Below are 14,935 nucleotides of genomic sequence, written 5' to 3'. Positions count from 1 at the left end.
CTAGATTCTGTATCAAGTCATCCTCCCTCCTCTTCATGCCCTCTGCCTATCCATGGTTTCAGGATGGCTGTCTTTAATAGGCACAAGCTTCCTTGCTCATATCCAGTAGATGACAGAGAACTGGGTTCTTGTAGCTTTCACAGAAATGAGGACCTTCTTTCCAAAACCCCAGCTAATATCTTCTCAAATTTCATTGGCCCAAATTAAATCACATTTTTCCTGAACCCGTCATGGTTTCAAGGGGAGGAAAATTATTATTGTAGGCTTAGACTAATCAGTGTTTACCCTTAGATATGAGAATAGTCAGTCTTCCACCAAAAGCCCAGTTGCATAGAAAGAAAGGCAGATATTTTAAATGAAAACTTGGTCTATTAGAAAGAAGTTTTAATAGATGCCAAGTAGAAAACTAACAATGTTCACTACAATATCAACTAGAAACCCATTTTAAACTATAAAGAAAGTTCATTAGAGTGGGCAGATAGAAGATAGACACAGAAATAGAGTTTTGCTTGTGATGATCAGTTAGAAAACAGAATAAAAAAAGAGATCTCAACCTAATGTCAAAAATAAATACAAATATATACCAAATGCCCAGAAATAAGCTTAACAAGAATTCAGAAGACACAACAGAGAAAATAATGTATCTTAACTTAAAGGACATAAAGAAGATTTGACTAAATGGACAGATGGACTATATTTTGGTTATGAAAGTTATATTATAACTTTATCCATAAAGTGAATGCCTTTTTATGAATTATAGTTGGGATGAGATGGAACTTAAAAAAATGATTCTAAAGTTCATCTAGCCAACATATGTTGGAAAATAATGAGGGGAGATCTACCAGAAAGTCATTAAAATATATAGCAAGACTAGAGGTATTAAAACAGCAACTTTACTTCTGGGAAGTTTTTATATATAAGAGATCAAAATATTGAGAAAATATTAGAGCCCTACTTTATACATCAAAATATATTCTAGAAAAATTAATGACTTAAATAGAAAAATGAAACTGTAAAAATACCAGAATAAAATATAGGACACATTTTAATATTCTTGTCATTTTGGGATAGTGCTGGTCTTTCTTAGCACAAATAACAAAGTTAGAAACTATACAGAAAAAGGTTTCAGAATTGAGTACATAAAATTTTCTAAACCTCTATATTGCAATCAAATAGAATCATCATAAGTTAAAGGATAAATAACTAACTGGAAAATGACATGCCACATCTAACAAATAAAAGATTTATATTCATATCTTATAAAGAGTTGAAACAAAGTAATAAAAAGTAAGAATTACAGATGAAAAGTAGGCAGAGGACATAAAAATAAAAAATAAAAAATAGCTAATGCATTAAAGATGCTCAACTTCACTGTTAGACAAAGGAATACATACTAAAACAATATTTTTTAACTGTTAGATTGGGAAAAACATTTAGTAGATTTCGATTACCCGATATTAAAGAAAATGAGAAAACAGATATTTTAACACACTTTAAATGTGCATACTCTGACTAATTATTCAACTTCTAGGAAGTTATGCTAAGAGATAGAGATACTCAAGGATGTTCATTGCAGAGTTGTTTTAATGAACAGTAATTGGAAACAACCAATTGCCTATTAAGAGAAGTTTGTTTAATTTATGGCACATTTGTACAAGGGAATATTACACAGTCATTAGAAAGATTAATTTTACATTGGCATAGAAGGCTAAGCATGAACGTTTAAGTGGGAAAAAAATTTTTGATATAGTAAATGTAGTATAACCCTACTTTTAGGGTGAAGAAAAGAATAGATACTTATATATTATTAGATCTACTGAAACAAACTCTTCTTCTTTACTTTTTTTTTTTTTTTTTTTTGAGACAGTCTGGCTGTGACACCCAGACTGGAGTCCAATGGCGCAATCGTGATCTTGGCTCACTACAACCTCCACCTCCTGGGTTCAAGCGATTCTCTAGTGTCAGCCTCCCGAGTAGCTGGGATTACAGGCATGCACCATCATGCCCAGCTAATGTTTGTATTTTCAACAGAGACGGGGTTTCACCATGTTGGCCAGGCTGGTCTCAAATGCCTGACCTTGGATGATCCACCCGTCTTGGCCTCCCGAAGTGCTGGGATTACAGGCGTGAGTTAACATGCCCAGCCTATTGAAACAAATTCTGCAGATATTCCAACCTGTTAACAATGGTTATCTCTGATGACAGGGATTATAAGAAATTTTAACATTTTAATTTAAATACTTCTAATTTTTTTCACAGTGTAATATGATTTTACACTCACAGGAAAAAGGTTATTTCTTCTGTAAGTGGAAAAGAAGGAAAGTGGAGGAGATATTAATAGATAAAGTGGTAATTTGGAGTGAAACAACTTTGAGGAATGTTTTTCAGTATTAGAGAGACCTGTGTTTGTTTTGGTCCTGGGGTGGTGGGAGAAAGCCAATGCTGGAAAGAGACTGAGAGTGAATGGAACGTTGACTGGCCAAGGTTCCAGAGGGGCTGGAACAGAACACCAACATAGGGCAAACGGTAGGAATAAGGAAAGGAAAGGAGGATAACATAAATAAAACTAAGGCAAATTTTTTAGGAGTAAGAGCATAAAAGGACTTACAGTCAATGAAACCTATGCTTTCCCAGTGGATTTGGAGAAAAAAGTAATCATCTGAGTGGGAAGGTTGGGACTGTGAGCTGGAGGGCATAGAAGAGGTATGTGGTTGCTGCTGGGCAAAGAATGGGCTCTGAATTATCAAGTATGCTTGTGAGATTCCTGGGCTCCATCTCAGATCTACAGAATCAGTCTCTGAGGGAAGCTGATTTTAATGCATGCTAAAATCTGGAAACTTGGAAATAAAAGGTTAACTAAGAACATGGGGCCACTGCTGATCCTACATCACAATTATCTGCAATAGTGTCAATCAATACATTTGTGATTTTCTTCAGCAACATTTAGCAGCCTGGGAAGAGAAATTCTGAGGGGGAAAAGAAAAAAAAAAAAAAAAAAAAGATGGTTGGGCATACCCAGAGTTGGGCTTTGGCAACATGGGTGTAGAAGAAAGTCACTGGGTCAATGGAACCTGAGATGCTGGGAAGTGCATCATTAACCTGGGTAATCATGAGGTAATAACTAGGTGGAGAGGAAGGCTTTGAGGGACTGGAATTTAGAATAAGGAGGTGTAGGGGAAGTGAGGTCAGGGTGTGAGGTGGTTATGCTTATAAACACCAGGCTTCTATCTTGGGATTGCATGAGTGTAGGCAAAGATGGTTACGCAAGGCAAAAGTAGATAAACACAGAATAGAATGTTGGGGAGAAGACAAGGTAAGAAGGGGCAGAGCCAAGGGAACTATTAATAAAAGAACAGCATACGCCAGCCCTGGAAAATCAGTATAGCAGTGCATCCAGGAAAGCTCATCAGCTTTAGAACTGTTGATGGCAGTCGCCGTACTCATTCTTTCCTCTGTATATTGGCAAATGCAGAGTTAGCTCTCAGATGTCCCTATGGTGACAGAAATTTTGGTTCAGTATCTTGCTTACAACTCTATTCTACTCTATGGTGTATTCATTCAGATGTCTTTGTCACTTAGACTATTAATTCCTTAATAATAGAGATTTTTATTTTCATTTTTAAATTCCCACTGCTTAATGCTATGCCTGACACATGGTACATATTCAATGAAAACATTTTCTGAGTGAATGAAATTTAAAAGCTCCCTTAGGCTTCCAGTTAGCACTTTGGAGTCAGGGTATTTTGACAAAGGCCCCCTCCTAGGTGGAAGGAGGAATACTATTCATTGCTTACCCTCTTAGAACGCTTTTGAACATTTTGTTAGGTGGCTGGAACATTTTGTTCAGTGAATATTTTATACGAGTAAGCTATGTTTGATGATGAGCTGTTTGTGATGATGGAGGTGAGACGTGTGACTGTCAATTGAAGGTAGAAAAACAGAAATAATGAAGATTCCATCCTCCTCTACCTAAGCATGAAATGTTCCATATCAAACTCTTAGCTCTCTTCAAACTCTCTCCCTAGGGAGCCTCTTTACTCCAGGCTCCAGTTATCACCACCCTGAGCACGCAGACATTCCTTCTTCATCTGGACCCATATCACTTCCTAATTTACGTCACTCAGAAGCCCCTGAGGCTCAACTTTGCACAAGCAGAATTAACGATCTTCCACTGCACTTCTGGTCCTCTTCCAGGATTTTCTCTCACAGGACTCAGCAGCACCTTCCCCAGCAAGTTAGGAACCAGGAACCAACCTTTCTCAGTCTCTTTTCCTCATCTCCCACATCTAACCTGCCAAATTCTTCCAATTTGAAGATATAAAGAACTCTTGGATCTTTCCATTTCTCCATTATCAAAGCTACCACCTGGTTCTGGAATTCAGTAATACCCCCAAATGGATCTACCTATGACCATTCCAAGTCCCCTCCAGTCCCCTCTCTACCTCACAGCTCGGAGGATCTTTTCACAACTCTAATCTGATCGTGTCATATTTCTGCTTAAACCACCTCAATGACTTAAGCTTCTAGCCCTAACTACCACTTACAAGGCTAGTAAGGTCTGACCCTTGCCCACACCTCGGGGCTCATTTTGCATGCTGTACTCCTTCACTCTCTCTGGGGCCAACCACAGTAAATTTCTCTTATTCTTTGAGAGATATCATGCTGTCCCCTACCCCCTACCCCCAAACCCACCAAGGCCTTTGTACATGCATTTTCTTCCCCACTTCATATACTTAAACCCATGCTTCTTTCTGATCTCAGTCCACACATGATTTCCTTGGAGAAGCCATCAGAGATCTCTCTGACAAAGTCAAATCCTTTTGTTATATTTGCTTATAGAAATATGGCCCCCATCTTTGCAGCATACATCTCAGTTGTGATTTTGTATTTATGTGTGTGGGATTATTTCACTTACATCTGTCTGCTTCACTAGACTCTAGGCTCTGTGAAGGGCAAGAACCCTATGTGCTCTTGCTAAGTGCAGTGCTTGGCAGGTACTGAGTGTGCAATAAATAGTTGTTAGATGAGTGAATGGGAAGACTAAAGAACACTCTTGCATGTTATTAGCTGTAGTCACAGTAAGAAAGTCCTGTTTCTCTGGTCCATCCACTGGGACTTGGTAATGGTATGGTCATAGGTAACCCTTCCAGACAATGGTAGTTCTGATAACTTCACCAGGAATTAAAGCCAAAATGCTGAGGTTTTGTCCTGGTTCTGCAGTAGTGTGGCCTCAGGCAAGCGATAACTTTTTTAAGTCTAAATTCTAAATGTCACCTACAGATCAGAAGTCTCCTTCTGCCTTTGGCCTCTCATCAGCTGCTTTCTCCATGTCCTCTCCTCCCTCCCCTTTTTGCAAAGCTAGGCGAGGGCCTGATGCAGAGCTGGCTTCCCTGTGGGAGGACTGGAAGGAACCACACAGCGTGGGTACTAATTCCATGAGTCCACAATGGTAATCAGAAACTAGGCCCGCCTTGTTGTTTAGAAACTAATGCTGTATTCTATTTCTTCAGACAAGTCAGTTTTGAAAAACGAGGCTTGAATATTTGACAGGACAAGAAGCTAGTACCAAACACAGTTTGTTGCCAGCAAGGATGTCAATTTATCAAATTTAAAGGGTATAACCTAGGAGCCTTGGTTAGGTGTACTTTCTTGTTTGATTAGGATGGCATACATGCTGATTGATCTCTTTCCAGCTCAGTCATCTCCATGCAGTAAAGAATTTCAAGCTGCTATTGTTTATTTCCTATGTATTATGTCTAAATATTTCATGGTAAATGAAGAAGAGTGACTGTTTTCAAACTGGAATACTTCTTCAGAAGAAACCCAAAAAGGTGACTCCTCCATCTTTCTGATTCTTGGATCCTAAAGTATCTTCAGCAAATGAAGCCCAGTTTCATAACCGAAGAGGTGACTTGCAGTGTGAAGCTTGCAATGGTCTCCCTGTATGTTTTTTCTCTATCTCTAGGATGGCCTCTGTGGTTCTTACTAACCTCAGAGTGGTATCATGAAGTCACTGAAATGATACTGGAAGAAAACAAGAGTGATTAATCTTCTAGGGTGATAAATCTGTATTTTCTTCAAATTCTTCATTTTGCATAAAAACCTTTTTCAGAAAAGAATGTTTACACTGGATATATCTACACCTGGTTTGACAATTCCAAACTACACTCCAACCACCCACTTCTGAATGAGAAAAAAAAAAAATCAGAAGCCTGCAATTGTGTAACATGCAAATCTTTTCTGGACCAGGGCCCATCACTGTGGTTTGGCAACACAACCAGCACATCTCTTTTCTCATCTCTTGAAAAAAACCAACAGAGAAAAAAGTACCTTGAGAATAAAGGTAATGATTAATCTATCAGGCACAAAAAGGATCATTTGGGGGATTTCAGGTTCTAAGTCGCAAATTCAAACAGATAGCAGTGAACAGGGAATGACAGTTCCACCAGAAGACGATTAAGCCACAGCCTCTAATTGGAACGGCATTTGTACAGTCAGAGACTCTCACCAGACATCTCCAGGAATCTGTGAGCCACTGTCAAAACGTCCATTTTCATGTGGCTGTGAAAGTGAGGACCACAACAGGTAGGCATTGGTGGAAACAGGAGTCCTCAGAGAAGCCCCAAGATGCAGCCAGAGAAAGCAGAAAAGGGGAAAAGCTTCAAGCAGAGACTGGTCTTGAAGAGCAGCTTAGCGAAAGAAACCCTCTCTGAGTTCTTGGGCACGTTCATCATGATTGTAAGTATTTCCTGATTTCCTCGATTCAGACCCAATAATGCCTCCCTAGCTGCCAGGCTGGTAGTGGAGAGTTTTGTTTGGTTTGTTTTCTTTAAGTTAATTATCAGATTCATCTTTTCCAGGAAGCAACAAGTTACTAAAGGCTGTTTGACTATTTAGTGGTTGTGATATTAAGTTTTCAATTACCCATTGCATTTGTCCACAAAAGTTGATGGAAATGGAAGAGAGGGAGTGTGTGAAGTGCCTTCTTTATTTCAGGTATTTACTTATACTCTAAAATGGCTTTGTGATTTAAAAGTCAGTCATTAGACAATGTTTTCATTGATTAATTGATTTGTACCCTGCTTGCTTCCTCTAAGCATTGGGGTGACTCGGTCACCTGGAATAAGCATCAATAGTCAATAAATATGGTTGGCAAAAATACGTATGTGGATGGCAAGAAACATCCCAGTATGACAAGTGCTTGACAAGTATTGTGCTGTCAGATCACTTGATTTTTAAGAAATTAAAAATTGCACTAGGTAGAAATAGTGTGCCAGGCGATAGTCCAGCTTACTTTTGTATCATTTTTTGTCTCTATTTAAAGCAAAGTAATCTCTAAAGATCTTTGGAGATTTACAAGACAATTACAAGAACCTTCTAGATATAAACGAGGGATGACTTCTAAGAACCTCTTGAGGATTGCCCAGAGATTTACTCAGCTATTAACAAGAGACTGGAAAGTTTACTTAAGTGATCTGGGCTTTCATTTTGCTGCACGTTCTAGCATTCTCTGTATCCTGAAGTTTTACCTGGAGCCAGACCATTTGTGAATAGAAATGTATTATCATGTAGCAACTATTGATTTCAATTGGTTTTTTTTTTTTTTATCCTACTTAAGGATTTCCTACTCCAGGTATAAATAATTTCATTTTCCTTAAAGTTATAGAGAATAGCCCATAAACTCTGTGCATTAAAAGTTCTTTGCTTTGGGCAAATACATAATAATTTAGCAGAATAAGCTTGGAATGCATCAGCTAAGCCAAGATTGAGAAACAAATGTGAACTCAAAAAATTGAACTAGTGTAACGTGAAGAGACAGTCGTAAGTTTTCTGGTCTCTGAGAGACACATTAGACCAGATTCGTTAAAGTATTTTCAGGGAGCTATGGACAATTTCTTGCACTCCTCATCTTCCCTTGGCATTCATTGTTGGCTGCTCTGACCACACTCACTGTCATAATGTAGTAAGAGGAGTTAGAAGGAAAAGAGAGAAGATAAAAGTCAGTGATTCTTATGATTCCCAGTCACTGCTTACTGGAACATCTTTCTTAGGGAGACTGAGACCCCTCTGTCATGTTACCCGACAATCTGGCCCCAAAGAGGAAAGCAGTTGTCAGTACAGACTGGTTACAGCCTCACAGTGACGAGTGGGTCAGAAAAGTGAAGCTAATTCAGTTACAATTCTTAGTGCTCTGCAGAAAACAGAGGAGGAAGTGAACTACACATCCTTTTTTTTTTTTTTTTGCAACCAAAAAGTTTAAAACCTTCTGTATTTCTTAAGAAGAACCTGTTTCATAATCTCATGCTTTCTGCGCTGTAAGTGAAAGTTGCTTTCAGCAGTTCACTGCTCAGCTAGTCTTGTGTCTTCCCCACTACGCAAGGTAGGGGTTTAATAAAGAACATCTTGATATTGTCTGTTGAAAAATTAAACCTTATATCTTCTGGATAAAGCCAGTCATTTCCCAAAATATTTAATTTCCATTTATACCATACGTTTATTTTCTAAAGTGAACCCTAATAAAATCTGCAAACTTGATTATCATCTTCATTTTTGTTGGAGCTAGGGGGGATGTATAAACAAAAAGTTCCTGCACAAACACAATTTTTTATAAACCAAGAAATCTACATGGTTTTGCTCAGTTTATCCAAAGTAATTGTTTCTGCTTTATTAGAGAATGTGCATTTTGCCTTGTATTTTCTAGTAAAAAGCTTTGTATATTGATAAGGCAAAGGGAAGGGAAACATTAAAAAGATGGCAGAGGATATGAAGGACTCAGTCCTTTAAACATGTGAGATCGGTTTTTTCCCTCGACCTGGGGAGTCTGGTGCTATTTTTTTCCCTTCTTTCAAAAACTGCTCTTATGGGGAGCATCTCAAACTAATCCACACCATGATATAAATTAGGGGTCCCCAACCTATAGGCCACAGACTGGTACAGGTGGTCCCTGGTGCCAAAAGATTGGGAACAGTTGGTGTAAAAGACTGATAAGGCCTACTGGTAGCATTAAGAGAAAAGAAGGTCCATGAAAAATTCTTTATAAACTACAATTAAAACCAACACCAATTAAGTCATAAGCCAAAAAGCTAGCTCTAATGTGGCCTTTTAGTCATCGGGATAGGTAGGCCTTTCACCTTTACTAGTGTGGGGGGAAAGTTTGCAATGCAAAAGGCTGATCTCTTCCTTAGGCTGAACTTCACAGAATCTCTAATCATGTCTAGTCATTTCTCACAGGAACTATGCTCACTCCTACTACACTGTATATTCTCCTCTATCTTCAAACTTTTCAGGATTCTTTGATACAAAGCTCATCTTATTGCTGAAGGAACAATGCAGCAAGCAGCCGTATTTCCTCCTGAGGTGGAAGGACAGCCTTCCAGGGCTGGACTTTTGAGTAGATAACATACTATGCAGTCGGACAGATCCTAAATTATTTTCTCATCCTGTCAAGCTTCCACATTTGAGGTCTAACTTTGGGCATCTCTTAGAATGGAAAAAAAAATGCAAGTACTTCTGCTAAAAGTAGTACCCTTGATCTTTACCTTGAGTGCCCTGAAGGAAATAGAAAGAAACTATCCTGGAACACAGACTATGGAGGAAATAGGGGAGTGGGCAGTACAGGAAGGAGGAAGGAAGGACGGGGATGGTCAATTGTATGTGAGAAATTTCAGACACTGCAGTGTTCCCTTCTTCCTGCTCCTACCTTCTGCCAGGACTGGGTGAGAAAGTGTCCCTCCTTGCTGGGGTCACAGAGTTTGTCACTCCATTTTGAGAGGATTCTCAATCACATATGCTGGTTATAGGTACTCTAGGGCTAAAATTATTATTACAAACAAAGTTTGTTCAGGTCTTGAAGTAGGTCTATTCTATCTTAGGGAGCGTTTGAGACAAAAGAATCTATGGTCAGGATTTAGAGTGAAATCAGAAAGTTCATAAGCCAAATTAAAGGAGACATCCACTTTGCAGGGCAGAATCCAGGACAATTTTGGTCTAATACATTATTTGGAATGTCCAGGTACTGGCAGGAGAGCTCTGAGATAAGGGTGGGCAGATATCACTGGCCCTTTTTATTGGTGGAGAAGCTGAGCACAGGCTGATGTAATCATGCATCCCAGGAATCAGCTCAGAGCCCAGTTCACCTGCCCTGGGCACACACTCACCCTTGGACTTCCACTGTGCTCTTCCCTCGAGCAGCACAGAGTATTCGCTCATCCAAATTCTTGTTTCTGTTTATATGTTTCCTGAAGAGAGAGAAAGGAGAGTGATCAACTGCATTTTGCCAGATGGAGAGACAAGTGTAACATAATTAAGAGACTTATCAGCCCTTGAATGAAAGAGCTGGGCTTGTTATCTTGACTCCAGTCATTCCCTAATGCCATCATTTGATGAGAATTAACTCCTTTCATGTGAAAGCCCAAGAGAATTTGACAAATTTTACAGCCTAAAATGCAATAGCAGTGTCAAAAGATGATTTTACACAACAGACGTGATCGTGTTGGGGACATTTTATAGAAGATCTGCTAGCAGAGTCTTGGGATCTCTTCACCACCTACAAACACATTCAAACCTCAGGTAACACCAGGGTTCCGAGGTGGCTCAGCGACGTCTTCACAGCTCTGATAAACACACTGACCATGCATTGCACTGTGTTTTTCCTCTAGTATTTCTGTTTTCTAGCTTCTCCTCAAGACCACTCTTTTTGTTCAGAGCAAAGGACCTAGAGGAAAGTGGGCCTCAAGAGATCCCATAACTTCTCTCTCTTGCTTTCTGGCTCAACAGCCACCTGTTCTTTCTCTGTTTCCTCCATGCTTGGTTCTTCTAGCTTGTTATTTTACAAAACCGTCCATCTCTCCAAGTCTAGGGGTGCCCAGGACTGAGGGTCACACAGAACTAGAGCTGTCAGTTGGCCAATAGATGATAGATCAGAAGCCCCTGCTGTCAGCAGTACCGTGGATGATTCTGTCTGTGGGTGGTTTGTTTGTCCAAGTCGTGCAGGTATCCACCATCCTCGGGCCCTCACTCAGAAGCTTTGGAATAAGATGGCCTCTGTTGCCTGACCCTTGCATCTTTCAGATGAGAGAACAGACACCCACAGTCTTACAGAATTTTGTCAAAACTCTTTCCACCACACCAGAACATCAGAGGATGTCTACAGTCAGTTTCACCTGCCTCTTGTTATTATGATTTATGTTCAATGCTCAATCCTTCAAGGATTGGTACTTCTGTACTTGGGAGTTCTGTCCCTTTAAGAATGTCTGAGGTTCTAAATCTGAATGTGCAGAAGTGCTCAACACTGAGGATTCTCCTCAGATCCTTACCTTGAAGCAAGAGTTTAAAGACCTGAGACTCTCTCCTGTCAAGTATGATGACGAGGAAAAGAGAGGGCAAAGAAGGTTAACATGGAGCATACTCTATACCCCAGACACTTTGATCCTTAAACTAAATCTAAACAAAATCTAATGAGGTAAAGATACTGCTCTCATTTTATAGATGAGGAAATTAGGACTTAGTATGGTTAAGTGACTTGACCACAAGCAAGTGTGTGGTAGAGCTGGGATTAGAATCAAATCTCTCCAGTTTCTCTTAACCACGCTGCAGTTAACATTCTAATACATGCTTTTGAAGTTTTACTACAGTTGTCTATAAGAATATATATTATAGTTTTATATGTTTAAAAATTTACATATATAGCTTCATAGCTTGTACACCTCCTCCAGTTTGAGACTTTTCTCCAGAGACACTTTCTGAAATTTATTAATCTGGGAACATGTATGGCTGGCTTATGTATCCATCGCCCTCTTGCTGTTGATTACAATTACCAAGACTGCCACATTGAACATCTGGGTACGTGTCTCCCCATACACATGTTCAAGAGTTTCTCTGGAGTATATACCTAGAAGAGGATCTGGTGGTCCTAGGGTATGTGCATCCTCAACTTTATGTGTATTATAAAATTGCTCTCCAGAGAGATTTCAAAGTTGTACTTCCAGTAGCGACATGAGTTCCCATTTAGCACATACTCAACCCCCCTTGATATCATCCAACTTTTATATTTTGCTAATTTGGCAGATAGAAAAATGGAATTTCACTAGTAATTGTACAAAATTCCAGTGCAGTGATTATTTTTCATATATTTACTAAACGTTTAGGTGCCTCTTTTGTAAATTGCCTGATTAAAGCCTCTGCACATTTCTCTTTGGGATACTTTACTTTTTCTTAATTGTTATAGGATATTTGTATTTATTTTAAATCCATACATTAAAGCATTTTGTGTTTTCTTATTGACTTTTAATATTTTGCTTTTCATATTTGTGTCTTTAAATAATTAGAATGCATTTGGTGTATGATGTGGGATTGGGGTCTATTATCTATGTCTGGAAGGATAGACAATTGTCCCAGGACCAATTTTGACTGTCTATCTTTTCTCCACTGATTGTGATGACATTCCTATCATACACTTGTTCACACGCATATGTGGTTCTATATCTAGACTATTCAGAGTCATTGATCTGTTTATCCAAATTTGCACTACCTCATATACCATTTTTTTGTTGTTGAGAACATTGTTTGTTGTTGTTGTTCTCTTTTTGCTTTTATTACCAAGGTTATATTAGACTCATGAAATGAATCAAAATTTTCCCTTTTTTTTCTATTTTCTGGAGCACTTTGTGTAAAATGGGGGTTATCTATTTCTTGAAGATTACTCAGCATGTGCATGAAAAAAGAGAGGGATGGACAGATGACAAGAAAAAATTTCTTTAAAAGTTACAGGTCTGGCCAGGAGCAGTGGCTCATGCCTGTAATCCCAGCACTTTGGGAAGCCAAGGCGGGCAGATCAGGAGGTCAGGAGTTCGAGACCAGCTTGGTGAATATGGTGAAACCCCATCTTTACTAAAAATACAAAAATTAGCTGGGCATGATGGCATATACCAGTAGTCCTAGCTACTCAGGAGGCTGAGGCAGGAGAATTGCTTGAACCCGGGAGGCGGAGGTTGTAGTGAGCTGAGATTGCGCCACTGCACTCTGGCCTGGGCGATGGAGCGAGACTCCAACTCAAAAAAAAACAAAAAAAAAATCTCTACTATATCTGAGGTGACATCCTCTTTTCAATTTTTAAAAAGAAGTTAGAAGTTTCTTTGTTTTCCACTTCAGTAATTTCTGCTTTGATCTTCCTTATGTCCTCCTATTGAGTTGATCAGCTTTCTTTATTCTTGCCTTTTCTCCTCTGTGTGCCCTTTCTATTAAAGTATTTACCCTTAGGCTGTGTGCAATGGCTCATGCCTGTAATCCCAGCACTTTGGGAGGCTGAGGCGGGTGGATCACCTGAGGTCAGGAGTTCAAGACCAGCCTGGCCAACATGGTGAAACCTGGTCTCTACCAAAAACACAAAAATTGGCCAGACATGGTGGTACACACTTGTAATCCCAGCTACTCAGGAGGCTGAGGCAGGAGAATTGCTTGAACCCGGGAGGTGGAGATTGTGCCAAAGCACTCCAGCCTGGGCAACAAAGCGAGACTTTGTGTCAAAAAAAAAAAATTACATATATATATATTTAAAGTAAATCAATTTTTCTTCTGAACAACATAAAAACTTTAAAAAATCCTAATTCCAATCAACCACTCCATCTTACATGTCATTGTTATCTAATAAGTTTTTCCCTCATTATTACTGTTATTACTGGTGTTTTAAAATAAATACTTATTTTTATTTGCTTATATAAAAATGCATTCCTATCATTTACCGGTTTATTTGTTAATCATTACTGCATACACCCACTACTTTCTCTTGTGTTCTGTCTCCTTCTTCTTGCAGTTCTTCCTTTAGAAAATTTTTCAGGAAGGGTGTGCGACAGACGAACTTTCTCAGTCTTTGTCCGAATGTGTCTATTTCATGCTCAAGGTTGAATGATAAATTAGCTGATACATTTTAGGTTGATAACTATTTTTGCTTGGCATTTTTCAGGTGTCATTCCAATGTCTCTGTTATTGCTGCTGACAAGCCTGTTAGTCTCATTTTGTTCCTTAATAATCTGAATTTATCTGGTAACTAATAAGAGTTTCACTTTGTTTTTTATTTTGAAATTTCACCATAATGTGACTCGAGGTGAACTTATTTCTAGTGCTTAACTCATTTTTCATCTTCAATTTAAAGAGTTACGATTTTTACCAATTCTGGAAAATTTTCATCTTTATTACCTTGTCTTTCCCTCAGTCTGTTTTCTCCTTTTAGAACTCCTATTGGTATGCATGTTTGACCCTGTCATTTTTTTATGTCTCAACCATTTTTTTCATATTTCTTCTCTTATTCTCTTAATCCATGCTGAATTTTGTACAGTTGTTTCAAATCTATCTTTCAGTTCACCAATTCCCTATTCGGTTCTCTCTAATCTTCTGTTTAACACATTCATTGAGTCTTTAGTTTCATTATGTTTTCATTTCTATATGTTTTATTTGTTTTTTTTCTTTTTTTAGTTTCTTTTCTTGTGTGCTTATTTCTTTCATTTCCTTAACTTACCAAAGCCTAATATATTTATAATATTTTAAACCTGTTCTGTCATCTCGAGTTTTGGGGGAGTGAATCATTCTGCCTATTTTATCTACTGACTCTTATTCATAAAGGATCTTTTCCTTTAGTGTTTTCTACATCTGTATTATAAATTCTTCAGGGAGATTTATTTTTCCCTGTGGGAATTCCACGTGGCCTGAGCAGTGGATTTGTTCTTCCAGAGCAGGTTTGCATTTGTTTCCGCTGCGTTCCCCAGGTATATCGCCAGCCAGAAATGATTACTGTGAAGTGGCAAACTGAAAAGAGAAGCCTGGGGGATGCAGGTGCCTGTTGAAAAGCACTCTCCCAAAAGAACAGCGCTCTGTACCCTTTCTCCCAAACTGGGACATGTGACCATGAATGACTGAGAGACCTCGTGCTTCCTACAAACGA

At 38.8% G+C, this 14,935-nt stretch overlaps 1 protein-coding gene and 1 long non-coding RNA gene across 6 annotated transcripts in view; one reads left to right on the top strand and one right to left on the bottom strand.

Annotated features, from left to right (window-relative positions):
- The window catches only part of LOC105489624 (aquaporin 9), an 87,890-nt gene that overhangs the window by 32,677 nt on the left and 40,278 nt on the right, over positions 1-14,935 (top strand). The window contains exon 1 of one of the 3 annotated variants that reach the window (XM_024795240.2): positions 6,337-6,738. The exons of 1 other annotated variant lie outside the window; for it this stretch is intronic. In XM_024795240.2, the coding sequence (XP_024651008.1) occupies positions 6,628-6,738 (111 nt within the window). In that variant the 5' untranslated portion in view covers positions 6,337-6,627. Of the gene's footprint in view, positions 1-6,336; positions 6,739-14,935 lie in introns of those variants that run through there. One more of the 3 variants, XM_011754596.3, reaches the window with a different exon arrangement.
- Positions 1-14,935, bottom strand: part of LOC105489617 (uncharacterized) — a 57,542-nt gene that overhangs the window by 22,399 nt on the left and 20,208 nt on the right. For 2 of the 3 annotated variants that reach the window (XR_011606034.1, XR_011606036.1), the window contains exon 3: positions 10,158-10,238. This is a non-coding gene — a long non-coding RNA (uncharacterized lncRNA). Of the gene's footprint in view, positions 1-4,703; positions 6,025-10,157; positions 10,239-14,935 lie in introns of those variants that run through there. The other variant, XR_011606035.1, reaches the window with a different exon arrangement.

Source organism: Macaca nemestrina, chromosome 7 (assembly GCF_043159975.1).
Source record: "Macaca nemestrina isolate mMacNem1 chromosome 7, mMacNem.hap1, whole genome shotgun sequence".
Lineage (NCBI taxonomy): Eukaryota > Metazoa > Chordata > Mammalia > Primates > Cercopithecidae > Macaca > Macaca nemestrina.
Note: the sequence above shows the minus strand (reverse complement) of the source record. Positions and strands in the feature narration are given on the sequence as shown.